Source organism: Cydia pomonella, chromosome 5 (genome assembly GCF_033807575.1).
Source record: "Cydia pomonella isolate Wapato2018A chromosome 5, ilCydPomo1, whole genome shotgun sequence".
In the NCBI taxonomy this organism is placed as follows: domain Eukaryota; kingdom Metazoa; phylum Arthropoda; class Insecta; order Lepidoptera; family Tortricidae; genus Cydia; species Cydia pomonella.
In genome coordinates, this window is record NC_084707.1 from 19,133,965 (window position 1) to 19,148,876 (window position 14,912).

A 14,912-nucleotide genomic window follows, 5' to 3' on the forward strand; every position below is an offset into this window, starting at 1 on the left:
TGTCGGCGGCTGATCGTAAGATCAGGCAGGTCGTAATGTTCCTATGTAATGTTTTGATGGTAGTTACATTAAACCAATAGATAGGTAGGATAGGTTCGTTATGTTGCTTCAGATGCGTGAAGTGCAAACTTTCCAGAAATAGGAGCCCCGCTACGTTGACTCAGGAAACGAGACGAACATTTTCTCTTTCATGGTATGCCTAGGAATTTCACGATTTGCATGATCTTACGATCGGCCACTGACATATATATAATAAATAAGCGTTTTATTAATACATGTTTATAATGGGGCGCTTATACTGAAAGTGTTAAAATATAATTTATCTCGCTATTACAGAAACACTAGTCAATCATGATTTCGAGCCATAGAGAAGAATTGAGACAATCAATGTTCGGACGAGTGTCATTTTGGTCTTAATTAAGACCTTCCTGTCCTGTCATAAACGAGTCATTTTACTTCAGACCACTTCTCAAATACTTCATTACAATTTAATATCAGTTTAGTAATCCGGTATCACATTAGGCACTACGTCTTCTACTTTTTGCGAACAATGTTTTTGCAACAGCCTCTCAGTGTTCAATTTGATCCATCTGAAAATATTTAAGTTGAGTATATTACGATCTGAACAAAAAGGATATCGGGGGATGATTCTGATTTCACAAAAAAAAAGTTTTGATTGTGTTATGATATGGCCTTGACACGATTCGCAGTGCATCTCTAGCGCACCAAGAAGTGCACGTGAGGTGTGTGTTGTTGTCTTAAGGCACCCGAGAGTTGCAAAGGGCCATTACAAGTTCGCGCTACGCCTTCCTATCTTCGGCCCCTTCTGGCCTCGCTCCAGTTCAGTCCTACTGCTCGTATAAGCTCACTCTCAACGAGCCACGACTTGTGTCTGGCGGTTTCCAACCCAAAAGCGATAAATGCGTTATTCACGTCTCCTCTTCGAATATACATGTGTCGTATGTCCTGCCTATGTCCATTTCCATGTCGCGATTTCTCTGTCAATGTGAGTTCGTTGGCATATCTACAGGTCGTTTATATAATTTTTGGCCAGAAAACGTGAAGGATCAACCTTAGGGACTTGTTGACGAAAACTTGAAGTTTGTTGATTAATTTAACGCGTCGCATAAGCACATTTAATCCCCAAACAAATTTTAACTAAGCGAACGCAGCCTTTGCCTTCCTTATTCTGCTGTGGATGTCTTTGTCCGCTCCACCTTTGCAGGTTTTCAAGCCCCCCAGGTATACACAGACTTGGACACGGAGTCTAGGCTCTCATATAAAAGATTAGATTTGTCATATCTGCACGTCATCGTGGATGACACGAACTAAATATGCATTTTCGCGCGCACCAATCAGCGCTCGTCAAGGTCTTATCATAACAGGATCAAAATCCTAGCAAATTGTTAAACCGGCAACCAAGTGCATAATATCGGGTCAAGTAGGATTCCGTTCCCGGTTTTAAAAACAAAGCTCAGAAATAATTAAAAGAGTTGCTTTTACATCGGTACTTACTGATAAAAGTAGGAAACGTTGGTGAACAAGGCGATGTGAGGCGCGTCTTCGAGGTTGGCGCCGTACGAGGAGATGCCCATGATCATACCCTTGTACATGGCTGCGCCCCCGTTGTCACTCAGGCGATTCATCTGGAATTTATTCAACAGATTGTTTGAAACGCATCTTTAATATACGGCAGCGCTTTCAGTGTGGATCAAACGCAGACCATGAATATAGGACTTTAAGTGCTGTACGGGCTGTAATAATAATAATTCAGCCTATATACGTCCCACTGCTGGACACAGGCCTCCTCTCATGCGCGAGAGGGTTTGGGCTATAGTCCCACGCTAGCCCAATGCGGATTGGGGACTTCACATACACCTTTGAATTTCTTCGCAGATGTATGCAGGTTTCCTCACGATGTTTTCCTTTACCCAAAAGTTAGTGGTAAATATCAAATGATATTTAGTACATAAGTTCCGAAACACTCATTGGTACGAGCCAGGATTTGAATTAGGTGTACCAAATACCCCTAATTTGATAGGTGTAGCCTGTAGGCTGTACCTATCGTTTTTACCCTCATGTATGTCCAGTGAAAATTAATGGTTTCGGAGAAATCATCGATTTTGTGTTCTTTGTGAACCGCGAATGTAAACTACTTCGTAACATAATTATTTCAAAAAGTCTGGATGTAAGTTAATTATACCCTTACAAAATAGTCAAGACAGCTGAATCTACTAGATTTTAACAAAAATTTACTGACCATTGTCCTGATGGAAGATATCAAATCCAATTCAAATCAAGGTATGATATGCAATATTTTAGGGCACAGTAGTTAACTAGGAATCCTTATAGTTCCGTTATTCAGTTTTTTCTCTCGGTCTCTCTGTCCATCTATCCGTCCACGGTTGTCGTCCGTCAGTACTAATGAAATTTGGTATGTAGGAGGCAATTTCTCTCTCTTTATAAGATGGTTAGACGTTCATGAAAATTTGCACAAAATAATTACTTTGGCATGATCTTTGACTACGCACAAATACGCACGAAGCGTTTCGCTTCAACATTCCTTATGCGAACTGCCAAGGAGTGGAATGCCCTGCCCGAGTCTGTGTTTCCGTATGAGTACAATCTGAATCTCTTCAAGGCTAGAGTAAATAGGTATCTCATAGGTAAGCGTGCTCCACCGTAGATCGCATCATCACTTACCATCAGGTGTGATCGTGGTCAAGCGCCTGCCGAAAAAAAAAAAAAACTACAATTTGGCAGGGACTTACTAAATCATATTTCGCGCAAAACAATGAGGAGGTGACGACATCAGAGTAGGTATTTACGCATTCTTCCTGGTCTATCAGCTGCATATCCGACTGAAGAATACAATTTTCTTGATCTTTTGCAACCTCCTGTAAATCATCATCAAACTAGATAGAGTCTGGCTAAGCTAACTCTGAACCGTGTTTTATAACACAGAATGTGAAGTGTTATCATAAACGCCAAACTTCTATGAAATTATGACTTTTAAAATTACACTTGGACACTGCTTTCAAACACGGTATGCAGATTTAGCTTAGCCTGACTCTAAGAGAATAATTATATTAATTTTTTTTAATATAATAAAAAGATAAATGATAGGTACTTAATTTTAATAATTTATCAATATGACTATCTATTGATAAATAATAGTAAAGAGAGTTTGAAATAGAAGTGGATTGTGAAAGTAAATTTTGTAGCCATACATATACATATACATACCATACCTTTGGCCTATGCCCTGTAAGATGGCTCCACTTTTTTATATTTAACAAATTTAACACATATCAGTGAAAGAATAAGGATCAAAGTCAAATGAAGTTCTAAAAGTTTTAATCATCTGTCGAAAGATTGCAGTAAATTTACTGTGGCTACAAAGTTTAATTTGACAACCCACCTTCTTAAATTAAATTAAATTGTATCAATTCAATCATCTGCCGTCGATTAGGTCGCCTATTAAAAAACTTTGAATATAACGCCATCTCTGCGAGAACACGTGAAGTTCTTTATTAGGTACTCAGGAATGCTAACATGACAAAACCAACAGAACTCGTATATTATCATAGATGGCGAAAGAAGGCATCTAATTTTACTTTTTCATGTTTGTTGGAATATAAACTAGATGGCGCAGAATGTGCTGATAAACTTGAAAACCTATTTATCTTAGATAGTCTAGCCGTGGCTCTAGGGCACGATAATTTTTCTTATATTTGACAACATTTCCACAATCAAAAACACTGTTAGCAATTAAGAAATGGAATATTAGGTACCTTTCCCCACCCCGTGACCGATATAAAGCTAAGGTTTGGTACCGTAGTCCCTGGCTCGAGTAAAACGCTTTTTCTCTCACCCACATCGAACTTGACGTGTGTCTGCAAACAAATAAATAGAATATTAACACCTACTAAGAATATCAAATGAAATAAGATACAACCAAGCGCTCTTTCAAAATGTGCAGGGTAGGTATAGTTGCTATTAGATGCCTTTGATTGTGAGATGCGTCAGATGCGTAGAAGCGGGCGTGCTCACAAATATCTAAACACTCATTACGCGTTGCGATATTAGAGTAGGTAAATAATCAGGGTGCGTAGCCAACATGCCAATCGTTTACGCTTCGTAGCGTACTAAACGCAACTACCATTGTCACACTAATATGCAATAGTGATAGAGAGAGATAAGTACGCTACGCTACGGAGCGTTAACGATTGGCATGTTGGCTAAGCACTCTGATATTTCGAGCAACTTTGCTACTCCTAGATTTATTTATTAATTAATAAAACTTAAATCTATGATTACAGCAGTGGCAGCATGGTTCCATTTTTATCGCTTGTTACTATGCCCGTCTCTTTCACACTTACATACTTGTTAAAACGTGACAGGCATGGTGAGAAATGATAAAGAGCCGAGCATCTTAGCCCTACAGAATCAGCCTAATGCGATAGATAAGCGACAAAGCAATAATCAGAGTTATTGACAATATAATTATATACTTAACCTAATGTTAACATTGCAGCCTTTGTGAGATCATTCAGAGAGCACGCAAATATGTCCAACTTCAACGCAAGTTTGTTGATAGTGCGAATGGCCCTCGTTAGCGGGGCTTCCCTCAGCAGTTTTGTGCGAGCAAGGGGTACGGCCAGCAGCGGCGGGCGGCGGCGGCGCCAAACGTGCCGGTCCGGCACGTACAGCGCCAGGGCGTGCAGGACCCCGGGGTTACAAAACTCGCCTCTCAGCACCCTAACGTCCCTAACTACATATAAAGCGAGGGCAAGTTCCCGCCTCACCTCTAGCTTGATATACCCTACCATACCCAGCAAGAACAGCGTGGGATACAGCAAGGAATACCCCGGATATACGCCATATAGCTTTAAGTAAAGGAACATATTTATTTTGAATGCGTTCCATCATGATTTTGTATTTAGCTTCGTGTGGACTCCAAATTACCGCGTTACATCCAAGGTGACTTCTTCTCACTTCTTCTCTCTACATAATATCTATGGTGACTGTACAATCGCCATAGATTGTAATAAAGATGAGAATTTCAAATCTCTGTCAACGATTTCGACGCCGTCTCAAACACATTCTGTGGTCTGTGATGGATTAATACGACTACTACGGTGCGGATATATCCATTATTGGCGTCAAAAGGGTTGATTTTGAACTTACCTTAAGTATTAGCAGCGCGATATCATTGTCTAGGGCGCTTTTGTATTGGAAAAATTCATGTTTTTTGTTTTCAACCACAGCAATAACCTGTCTGCACAAAAGATTGTTTTAATTTTACTTTTTAATCATAGCTGGTAATAAGAAAATAATAGAATACTATCCAATAAGGCCTATATTGTAAAAAATAGGTCGCAAATAGGTAAACAAAGTAGGTATTTAAAATTGTAATAAATCGCTGCATGACTTTTCTAGTATTAATAATTATTCTGACATTATCATTTTTTATATTTTTATCTTATTTTACAGTACGTATGGTGCTACTTTCCCACACGCGTGCGGAAATGAGCACTTTCCGTGCATATGTCGAAACTTTAAAGAGCCATACATATGGCTCACAGTACATACTGTAAAACGTTGTACGATACACGTGCGAATAGGTAATTCGCAACTCGTATCGATTTGAAACACTCCCCACTCGTTGCGAATATCCTATATTCTGCACTTGTATCGTAAATAACTATTAGGTCATAGTGCGACTACACTTCAAATATTACATGGTACACTAAGCAGGTAATAGCTGAACTAAAATATGTAATTGTACACCTTTGTAAACCCATATTCACCAATAAATAAAATACAAAAATACAATTCAAATTAAAATGAGCAGAGGAAAACTTACTTTTGTTGTAAACTAAATACATTTTTGATAGAGACAAATAAATAGGAGTGTTAGAAAAACCACAAGAATAAGCCGGCATATCACCAGGACACACGGATAAATGGACGGTTTCTGAACCATCTCAGGTTCGCTGACGACATAGTTATAATTGCTGAAACTGGTAAAGACCTTGAGGAAATGATGAGCTCACTCGACTACGAAAGCTCAAAAATTGGTTTAGAAATGAACATGAATAAAACTAAGATTATGACCAACCATCGCAAAAGACACATTGTGATAAAGGGAAACAACATAGAATATGTCAATGACTACATATATTTGGGAAAACAGCTGTCATTCAAAAAGTCTAGCAATGAAGAGGAAATAACAAGAAGAATAAACGCAACTTGGAGGAAATTTTGGACATTGAAAGAAATCCTAAAAGGAAACTACAGTTTGCACCTAAAAAAGACTGTATTTGACACATGTCTACTACCTTGCCTATTGTATGCCTGCCAAACTTGGACATTTACAGACGAAATAAAACAGAAAATCAAATGTAGCCAAACAGCAATGGAAAGAAGTATATTAAAAATTAGAAGAATTCAAAAAGTAAGGAGCGAAAGCATTAGACAAAAAACAAAAATCACCGATGCTCTCAGGCACGCGCTCTCACTTAAGTGGAGATGGGCTGGACATAGCTCACGATTCAAGGACAGAAGATGGACCATAGAAACCACGCGTTGGAAGGGACCAACGGGAAAAAGAAATGTTGGCCGACCAATAAGGCGGTGGGCTGATGATATCACACAAGCGACAGGAGCCGACTGGATTAAGCTGGGCAAGGACAGGGAGGCATGGAAGAGGATGGAGGAGGCCTTTACCCAGAAGGGGTCCATATTTCATTAGCATTAAGACTAACAAATTAATTTATGTACTTTTTTTTTTCTCTTTCTACTACAACCAACTAACAAAATTTAGATGTATATATGCGAAATATGGAATAAATGGCTTTATTATTATTATTATTATCACCAGGACTCCACTATTATTAAAACAAAATAGGAACTGAATAGAAAATCTTCTTTTTATTAAACCTGCTCACTAATTTATCTGAGTACCAATCGGTTGAGAAATGTGACCAGTATACAAACCAGTATACAAGATGGAAAAAAATAATGGGCCCTGGAGGGAAAGTGCCTTAATACCTTAAACAAGCTAGCTCATTTTACTTAAATTTTAATTAAAGCTAGCTAGCTCATTATTTTATTTAAAAAAAAACACCATTCAAAGTTTTTTTACAATTCGCTTGTCATAAATATTCTTGTCTACTAAATATTGGATATAGAGGTACAATAATAAGTATAGAGATGAAGTGAGACGGAGCTCTTATGGAACTTTCAGTAGGAATACGAGTAGCAGAGAAAGTGCTATGATTGTTTGTCCTTGTCACAGTCTCAATTTTTTTTATTACCCACCGTAAATTTAAGTATGGTTTGTGGTGGCAACAAATAACCCTACCAAATGAAGTAGGTTGTTTTCGGTATGTTGTCGGGAATGTTAAAACGTGTTCTTAATTTGGCGCATTGCGTATGTTCTGTCCCTCACGGGCGCACGCGTATAGCACATCTAGGAAGTTGCTCCTACCATCTATGGATTTTATGGATATTTGGTATAAAAGACGAGTGTAAGACCAAAACTTTCTAAGATAAATGTTAACATTAACTGTATCGATTAGCGGAATAAAATAGCTAGTGTTTATTTTTTTGAATTTTTGTCATGCAAATAAAAAATATTTAACGCAGTTTTATTTCTTAATTTTTTTTCCTTTTAGTAAAATGAGCTAACTTAAGGTTTTAAGGCACTTTTCCTCCAGAGCCCATAATTTTTTCCATCCTGTATAAACAGGATATCAGCTGAACAGGCATAATATACGCTCGCACGGACAATAATAGTGACTATTTTATACCGAATGTACATTTTCTCAATGTCTATACGAAATAGTATTAATTAAGTTCATACTAACCCCCTATCCATATAATTTCTAACTCCATACTTGACGTAAATAGTCTCCGTGTCCGTCTCCTCCTGAAAGCAGCTGGCGACGGTGAGTACAACTTTGCTACCGATGAAGGATCCGGAGCAGTAGATGCGGTTGTAGACGACGAGCGCGTGGTGCGCGACCGACGCTTCCAGGGTTTTAGGCATGGCTGTCGTCAGCCGGTACGCGAGCAACTCTTCGTTGCTCTCAGTCATGATGCCGTGTGCATGGGCTAGCGAGTGGATCAGTAATAATTGTTTGCTGTAAGAAAAAAAATGTGTTGAGCGTCGATGTAAAGGATGACTCATGCTAGAGCTAGAACGTCCCGAGTCCGAGCCGAGACAACCGACACTTCATTTTCTATGACAAAAAGTGGCCGGTGATCACGTGATGCTTTTATAGAAAACGAATTGTCGGACAAAAGTAGAAAAAACCAGTACTTAGTTTCTACATTGCTAAAAGGTCTACTTCATGTTACACTATAATAATTGTACCTTAAGTTCCCATAAACATGCCAAAACGGATGCGGCCGATTTAGGTATAAAAAATGAAATAATTATATATATATATTAAAAATGAAATATTTAATCAATGGCTCAGCAAAAAAAATATCTGTTGGAGATATGTGAGGACATTTAAATAGAATAATTTAATTTGTTCCCTGGCTATGATTTGTATGTACCTAAGACACAACATCAGATGCGGTACAAAGTACCTCAAACATCTTAATCTTCAACGTTCCAACAGAGCGTTCATAAGCTGTTTAGTTTGTAACAGATTTCTGCTTGTTTGCTTTGTTCTTCAAGTAAGACTTATCAAGTGTAGGTACTATACAGAATGTTTCTTCGAAATGGGGCAATGAGAGAAAAACAGAAACTAAGTATAAGAGGTAGCTAAAATTGTTCTTGTTAGGAACATGGCTGATTTTGGAGTTTAAAAAACCTATACTGTACACTAAAAATAAAGTTTAGATTGTACAAAAATATTCCGCCTGTCGCTCTGAATGAGTAGGTAAATCACCTGTGGGTAGGTAGATATCAAGTCAAGAAGCTTCCAGTTATATATATTAGGTTATGCATACCATGGTTCTAGATATTATAACTTCCCTATTTTTATTTTACACTATCAATCTTAAAACTGCTTAAGATATACTTGGATTCTTCTCCATTTTCTTATCTCTAAAATTAGTCTTTAGGGTCTCTGGATAAATATAGCTATTCCTTACATTTTCTTATTCCCCACACTTTAGGATGAAGCAACCTGTTTAGTAATATCTTAATCATACTGACTAGTATGCTATTTGCGTCGCTTATCATAAATACGAGTACATAAAAGTTTAATTACGTTTTGGCTAGTTCAAACCGGATAGACTTGACATTGAAATTGTTAGAGGGTCCGAGGGGACAAACAAGTGAACACATTGTCAATAAATAATCAAATAATCACCTGCTGCTCTGTAAAAAGGACAAAAAAAAACAAATAAACAGAATGAATTATGCAAACACTTCGATTGGTATGTACCTAAGTAGTCAGAAAACTCACAAATTCATTTCAGTGAAGTGGGTACAGCAACAATTTCTATACTTGACTTAATTCGGGTTTGGAGGGCGGGCCTGCATAATAGCAATGTCCGAGGAGCACTCCGCGACTGACTAATAAACTTCAGCCATCAACAAAGCGAGACTCGTATTTGTGAGTGAAATTTGCAATCATACTTCGCCGCTCCAAATAGTCGATACGACGTTATTACTATTTGGTAGAGTTTTGTGTAACCACTACACTACAGATAGGTTTCAAATTCGTACTAACTTTAGTCTTAAATCTAGTGTTACAAAGTGCAAAATCCTTTAGAGTTTTCTGTTAGAAAATAACTTCATGAAACAGTCGCGATATACATTGTTCCAATATTGCAATCATATAGGTAGGTATAGACGCTATTACGTGTACACTTCGCCGCAGTGTTTATGCCTCGGCATACACACGATTTGCATTTCGGTCACGTTTCGTAGGGAAGTCGCAGAAATGGACTTACTTCCTCGGCTGTTGCTATCTCGCGCCATTTTAAGGGTCAAAATGCTCATTATTTCTTAACTGACATAAGTATACAGAGTTACTTTCGGTCTTATATCGTATTCCAAATTTCTATATTATGTATTTACACACTTAAGTATTTTGTAGTCACAACACAAGCCTCATTGAACTAACTGTGGGACTAGGTAGATTTGAGTAGATTATCCTATAATAATTATTTATTTTACTCTCCAAATTATATTAGTAACTGGTTTTAACCGCAGTTTGGCTACAGATTAACAGGAAAAAAGTAAAGTAAGTATAAGTCCACGACCAAATATTACAACAAAACCCTGACTTGTCTGCATCGTTGTTCGTGTTAGGTATTAACGCCATAAATAAACCCAGTGAAAATACCGGTATATTCTCTGCTGTTTGAAAATGCAACTGCGGCATAAATATCTAATGAAATGCGGGAATTGTGCATCAATCCCGAGATAAAATTATATCACCCCCGAACTTGTCCCGGGCACTCCTTTTCGCTCCAATATTAGTAAGTAATGCAAAAGCTTTTAACAGAACGCCGAATACCAAAATGCTCGCTGTGGAATATAATGTAGTCTTTTATTACTTAACTTTGTGAGTATAATCAGCGTGCGAGGTTAGTTTCAGCGTGGGAACGGCAACAGAACTTTAAGCCATATTGCATACGAGCCATTAGTGCTTAACGGTGCAGTTGCTGACCCGCAACTGGGGTCTTAAAATAAAATTATGCTGTGTTATTTTATGTCACATACACATAAATGTTGTAGGGTATCACAAGATAAACAAATAGTTTAAGCAGTTACAAATATCTGTGATTTGAAGTCTATAGGATACATTTTGTGCAATGCTGATTGGTATTAATTGGTTGTTGCAACATAGTGACCTTCCATTTTGATATCTAACTGGCAAATCTAACACACTTGTTTTAAATACATATTATCTCATGGATATTTTAGCACCTCAACCTAGGCTAAACTACCCATATTTTAAATAACTTAGATAACCTGTCCGATTTCTAAGTTCAAGTTCGTCCTAAATTTCCTATGGCGTAATTCAAGCGTACTTGATCTTGGAAAAACGGACAGACCTTACATAAAGCAAGGTAGGTACGTACCTATCCACTTTAAATACAGTATTTAAAATTCAATGAATTGCACAGAAATACATACAACGTAGGTACCTGCCTAAAATCCTGATTGGAAAAACATGTTACTTAAGGTAAATGTTTCGATTTTAGTCAGGCAAAATATTTGATATGTTCGAAAGAGGTCATTATGGATTCGTCTCACGTAAACAGTAGGTTATAGCTCGAGATCCAGTACGTGAGATCAGGGCGCCGCCAAAATTATCAGACATCAAAGTACCGAAATTGCTTTTAATGTAGCCTTGATAAATATTACGTACTACGAAAGTTTCACCATTTTCTACGAAATTACTATAGTATTACAAATAAAGCACACACATAAATATGAACTAGTTTTATCTCCTAATTACTCTCGGGTAATAGGAAATATAAAAACCATACTTTAGCTTCCATAGCTTTTTATTATTAATGATACTGTTGCTGTTTATTTAATAAATATTTGTTATGTATGTAAGTATGTCTGTATGTTTATGGTACGTATTTAAGTATGTTTATTCATATTAATGTCTTGTGTTGTTTGGTTATATTCTATTCGACTTTTAATTATTATTATTATTTTTCTTTGTGCCACCTACCGTATATTCTAATTTTATTGTCTCCAATACCCAAAGGTTGTCTGGAAGAGATCGCTCTTAAGCGATGAGACCGCCTGTTGTTACGTCTATCAAATTGTCTTTGTTTGTTTCTGTACATTTATTGTTAACTATGTGAGGTATTCAATAAAGAGTATTGTATTGTATTTTATAAAATTTAAGGTTACTAATACGCACTGACATAATTGTTACCTCAATACTAATACGAGCACAAAACATAACATTTTGTAAAATAAATAATCTTCGTCGTGTTAGTCACAAAATATCAAGATTTTTAAAATCATTTATTAAATAATTCGCTCATAAAACTGGCCCCGAGAACATTTCAATTATAATACCGACTTAACTTATTTAATACTGAAACTGTAATTGGAATTGTTTCAGAAATATTTTACACTGACCAAAAAGTGTGGTCGAATTAATGAAAAAAGTTACAGCGAGTGAGATAGGCAAACGACACGGGCCTGGAGCGATGCGCAGGCAGGGTTCTACTGCAACGCGCTCGCTGTTCAGCTTGAGGCAGTTAGGGACACATTGCGTCTTGTAATAGTAGTTTATGTGACTGCTACATAATAATAATAAAAGGCATTAAAATACACGAGTGTGGGGACTCACTTCGTTCGTTTCTTAAAAGGATCACACGAGTGTTTTATAATTGCTAATTATGTACAATTACATACACTATTTTATCTACACACATATTTTAAGCTTTCTATAATTTATATGATATGATTCACTAACCCAAATTACAGCCAACGTTGGGGCATCGTTACTCTTTTGGCGGAACTCGCGGATATGTGGTGGCGTCACCGAAATATTTTTATCGCTCATTTTACACTAAACTTTTGCTATAGTTACTTTAAAAAAACAAATTCATTTTATACTTAAAACTAATTAAAAGATAAACTGTACGTCAAATGGCGGTAAATGAAAACTTTTTTTCGCATGTCTCGCATCCGTAGTTTTTTTTAAATTCAGAGACAAACTAGAGTCGGGGGCCTATTTCCGTATCATTCGATATAAACATACATGTGAGATATGTCAAAATTGTATGCAATTGACATTTCATTTCGAACAAAAAGGTACCTAATAACCAAATCGATTTTGATGAAGTTATGAAGCAATTACAAAATTATGACAGATAAGAAATTTGCTGTAACAGTTTATCGTTATGTTGGCCATTATTTACGGATTTTGAAGGCATCATAGAGGGTTTATGATATGAGTGTAGATAAAAAGGTTTTTTTTTATTAGTTAGCTTATAAGTTACAGTGATTGACCCATTAGCTCTAATAATGAATTATTTAGTCAAGCAGTCACCTACCGTAATCGTTTTGTGAAGTCAATTTTTGTTTTGACCTAAATTCATTATTTTTGGGACTCCAATATTTGTTGACGAATGGTCTAATTTTGAAATGAATCCAGACTTAAATTTAATTTGTATGCACACTTGCTGGTCAAATTGTATTGAAAAGCAGCCGATAGCCGTAATTACATGAAAGTAAATTATTTAAATGATATTCAGAACTAAGCCTTCACACACACAACAAATAAGCTTTAAATAAGACTTGTAGCAGTTATGGTTACTTAGAAACAAGTAGTGCACAATTATGAAGTATTAAATGAAACTTTAATATGTTCGTATGCGTATCAGGTAGCTAATGGTCACAAAATTTAGGCAGTAATTATTGAGTTAAATTGCCGCAAATTGTTGGTCGGTGCGCGATAATTACAAAACATAATGCTTGAACTAATAGCTCAACATATCCTTTATCAGTTAAGTCGGCAATTTGAGTACAAATCCCGGTTTTGTAATCTCCTATTCTTCCGCGCGTTGTCCCGGCATTTTGCCACGGGTCACGGGAGCCTGGGGCCCGCTTGATAACTAATCCCAAGATTTGGCGTAGGCACTATATATTTACCAGGGTAAACTAGGCCTTATAGGGATTAGTCCGGTTTCCTCGCGATGTTTTCCTTCACCGAAAAGCGACAGGTAAATATTAAATGATATTTCGTACATAAGGTTCCTAAAAACTCATTGGTATGAACCGGGTTTTGAACACGCGACCTCCTGATTGCAATCCTGGTTTTGTAATAATAAAACTTGTACTAATAAAGACTATTAATAAAGTCCATATTTGTTATTATTAGTATCAACTGTCTTTCTAAGAAGTTTCAACTCACTCACAAAAAAATCCTTCTCGATACTAACTTTCAACCATTTTTTCACCGCAACGAACTTTCAAAAACGCAAACATAATTTTTGTGATGGTATTTAAGTCGCGTGTAAACGACATAAAATTGCTTATTATGCTCTAGAGCATAAAGCAAAATCATCTATTACGACCCTTATTAACTTAACAATAAAGTTCAAAATCTGCTATTACAAACTGTCAGCCCTGCCGGCGCGCCCCCGATCGGCGGACTCCCGACCGGCGGCTCCGCGCCCTAGTACGATACAGTAAAATAACATAAAATATTGGAATTTTTTGGAAATTTCCTCGCAATCGAAGTGAAAAGCAGAGTGTATAACTCAGGCATAAATGTCAATTTTTATCCTCGACTAAATAAATTGCCTCGGATAAAAATGGATCGCTTTATGCCCTTGTTGTACAATATACTATTATTGTGTTTTAATAAAATGTGTCTTATTACAAAGTAAAACAGACTGAAAATTAGTAGGTAACTGATTGATATGTTTGTGAAGGTACATATACAGGCTAGATTTCATATACTGAGGGCAACTCGCATCGCGTGCTGCTACGCCAATTGTTCTTAGGAGACCATCCCTAACTCGCTTGCCTAGGCGCTACAAAAGGCAACTTGTACAATTTGTACAAGGTAAGCACTTCAATTTTGTAACGCCTTACCTACTTATCTGGACTTAAAATATCAATGCGCTGCATATGTACGATTCAAGCTAATTTGGTTGGCAACACTAACGCTATAATATCTCCAATGTAAAGTGAACCCTAAATAGCTCAACAATTAAAGTCCGTGAATGTGTATCATTCAGTTAACAAACGCTGGATGAAATCTTTCTCGTTTTGCCACTCCTGATTAGAGTAAGCTTACAAAGTGGCGTGTCATGCATACCTATACAACAAACATGAATTTGCGGTTTCACAGTCTTTCACGAACAAACAAAGGTCTCTGTCTAGTAAATAGTCTTTAACTTAGACACGGCTGCATTCTTAAGCTCAAAACGTCCTTTGTCCTTTGATTCTGTAC

The 14,912-nt window shown here is 36.9% G+C and overlaps 1 protein-coding gene across 2 annotated transcripts; it reads right to left on the reverse strand.

The window, feature by feature from the left end:
- Positions 1 to 275: 275 nt before the first annotated feature.
- On the reverse strand, positions 276 to 11,544 carry LOC133518000 (trypsin-like). 2 transcript variants are annotated; one of them, XM_061851537.1, is made up of 7 exons: positions 9,432 to 11,544; positions 7,875 to 8,150; positions 5,191 to 5,281; positions 3,795 to 3,896; positions 2,772 to 2,897; positions 1,516 to 1,646; positions 276 to 590 (listed from the first exon to the last, which is right to left on the reverse strand). In XM_061851537.1, exons 1-7 carry the CDS (start codon positions 9,437 to 9,439, stop codon positions 500 to 502), a joined length of 825 nt encoding a protein of 274 aa, XP_061707521.1. In that variant the 5' UTR covers positions 9,440 to 11,544; the 3' UTR covers positions 276 to 499. The 2 variants fall into 2 exon arrangements, with proteins under 2 accessions (XP_061707521.1, XP_061707520.1); XM_061851536.1 differs by having other exon boundaries at positions 7,875 to 11,544.
- Between the last annotated feature and the right edge of the window lie 3,368 nt (positions 11,545 to 14,912).

Coding starts and splice junctions, on each gene's coding strand:
- LOC133518000 (XM_061851536.1), bottom strand. CDS start 8,197: ATGAGTCATCCTTTACATCGACGCTCAACACATTTTTTTTCTTACAGC. Junction 2,898..3,794: donor CGGTCACGGGGTGGGGAAAG/GTACCTAATATT, acceptor GATGATTTACAG/GAGGTTGCAAAAGATCAAGA. Junction 1,647..2,771: donor TTTGCGCGAAATATGATTTA/GTAAGTCCCTGC, acceptor AATAAATTCCAG/ATGAATCGCCTGAGTGACAA.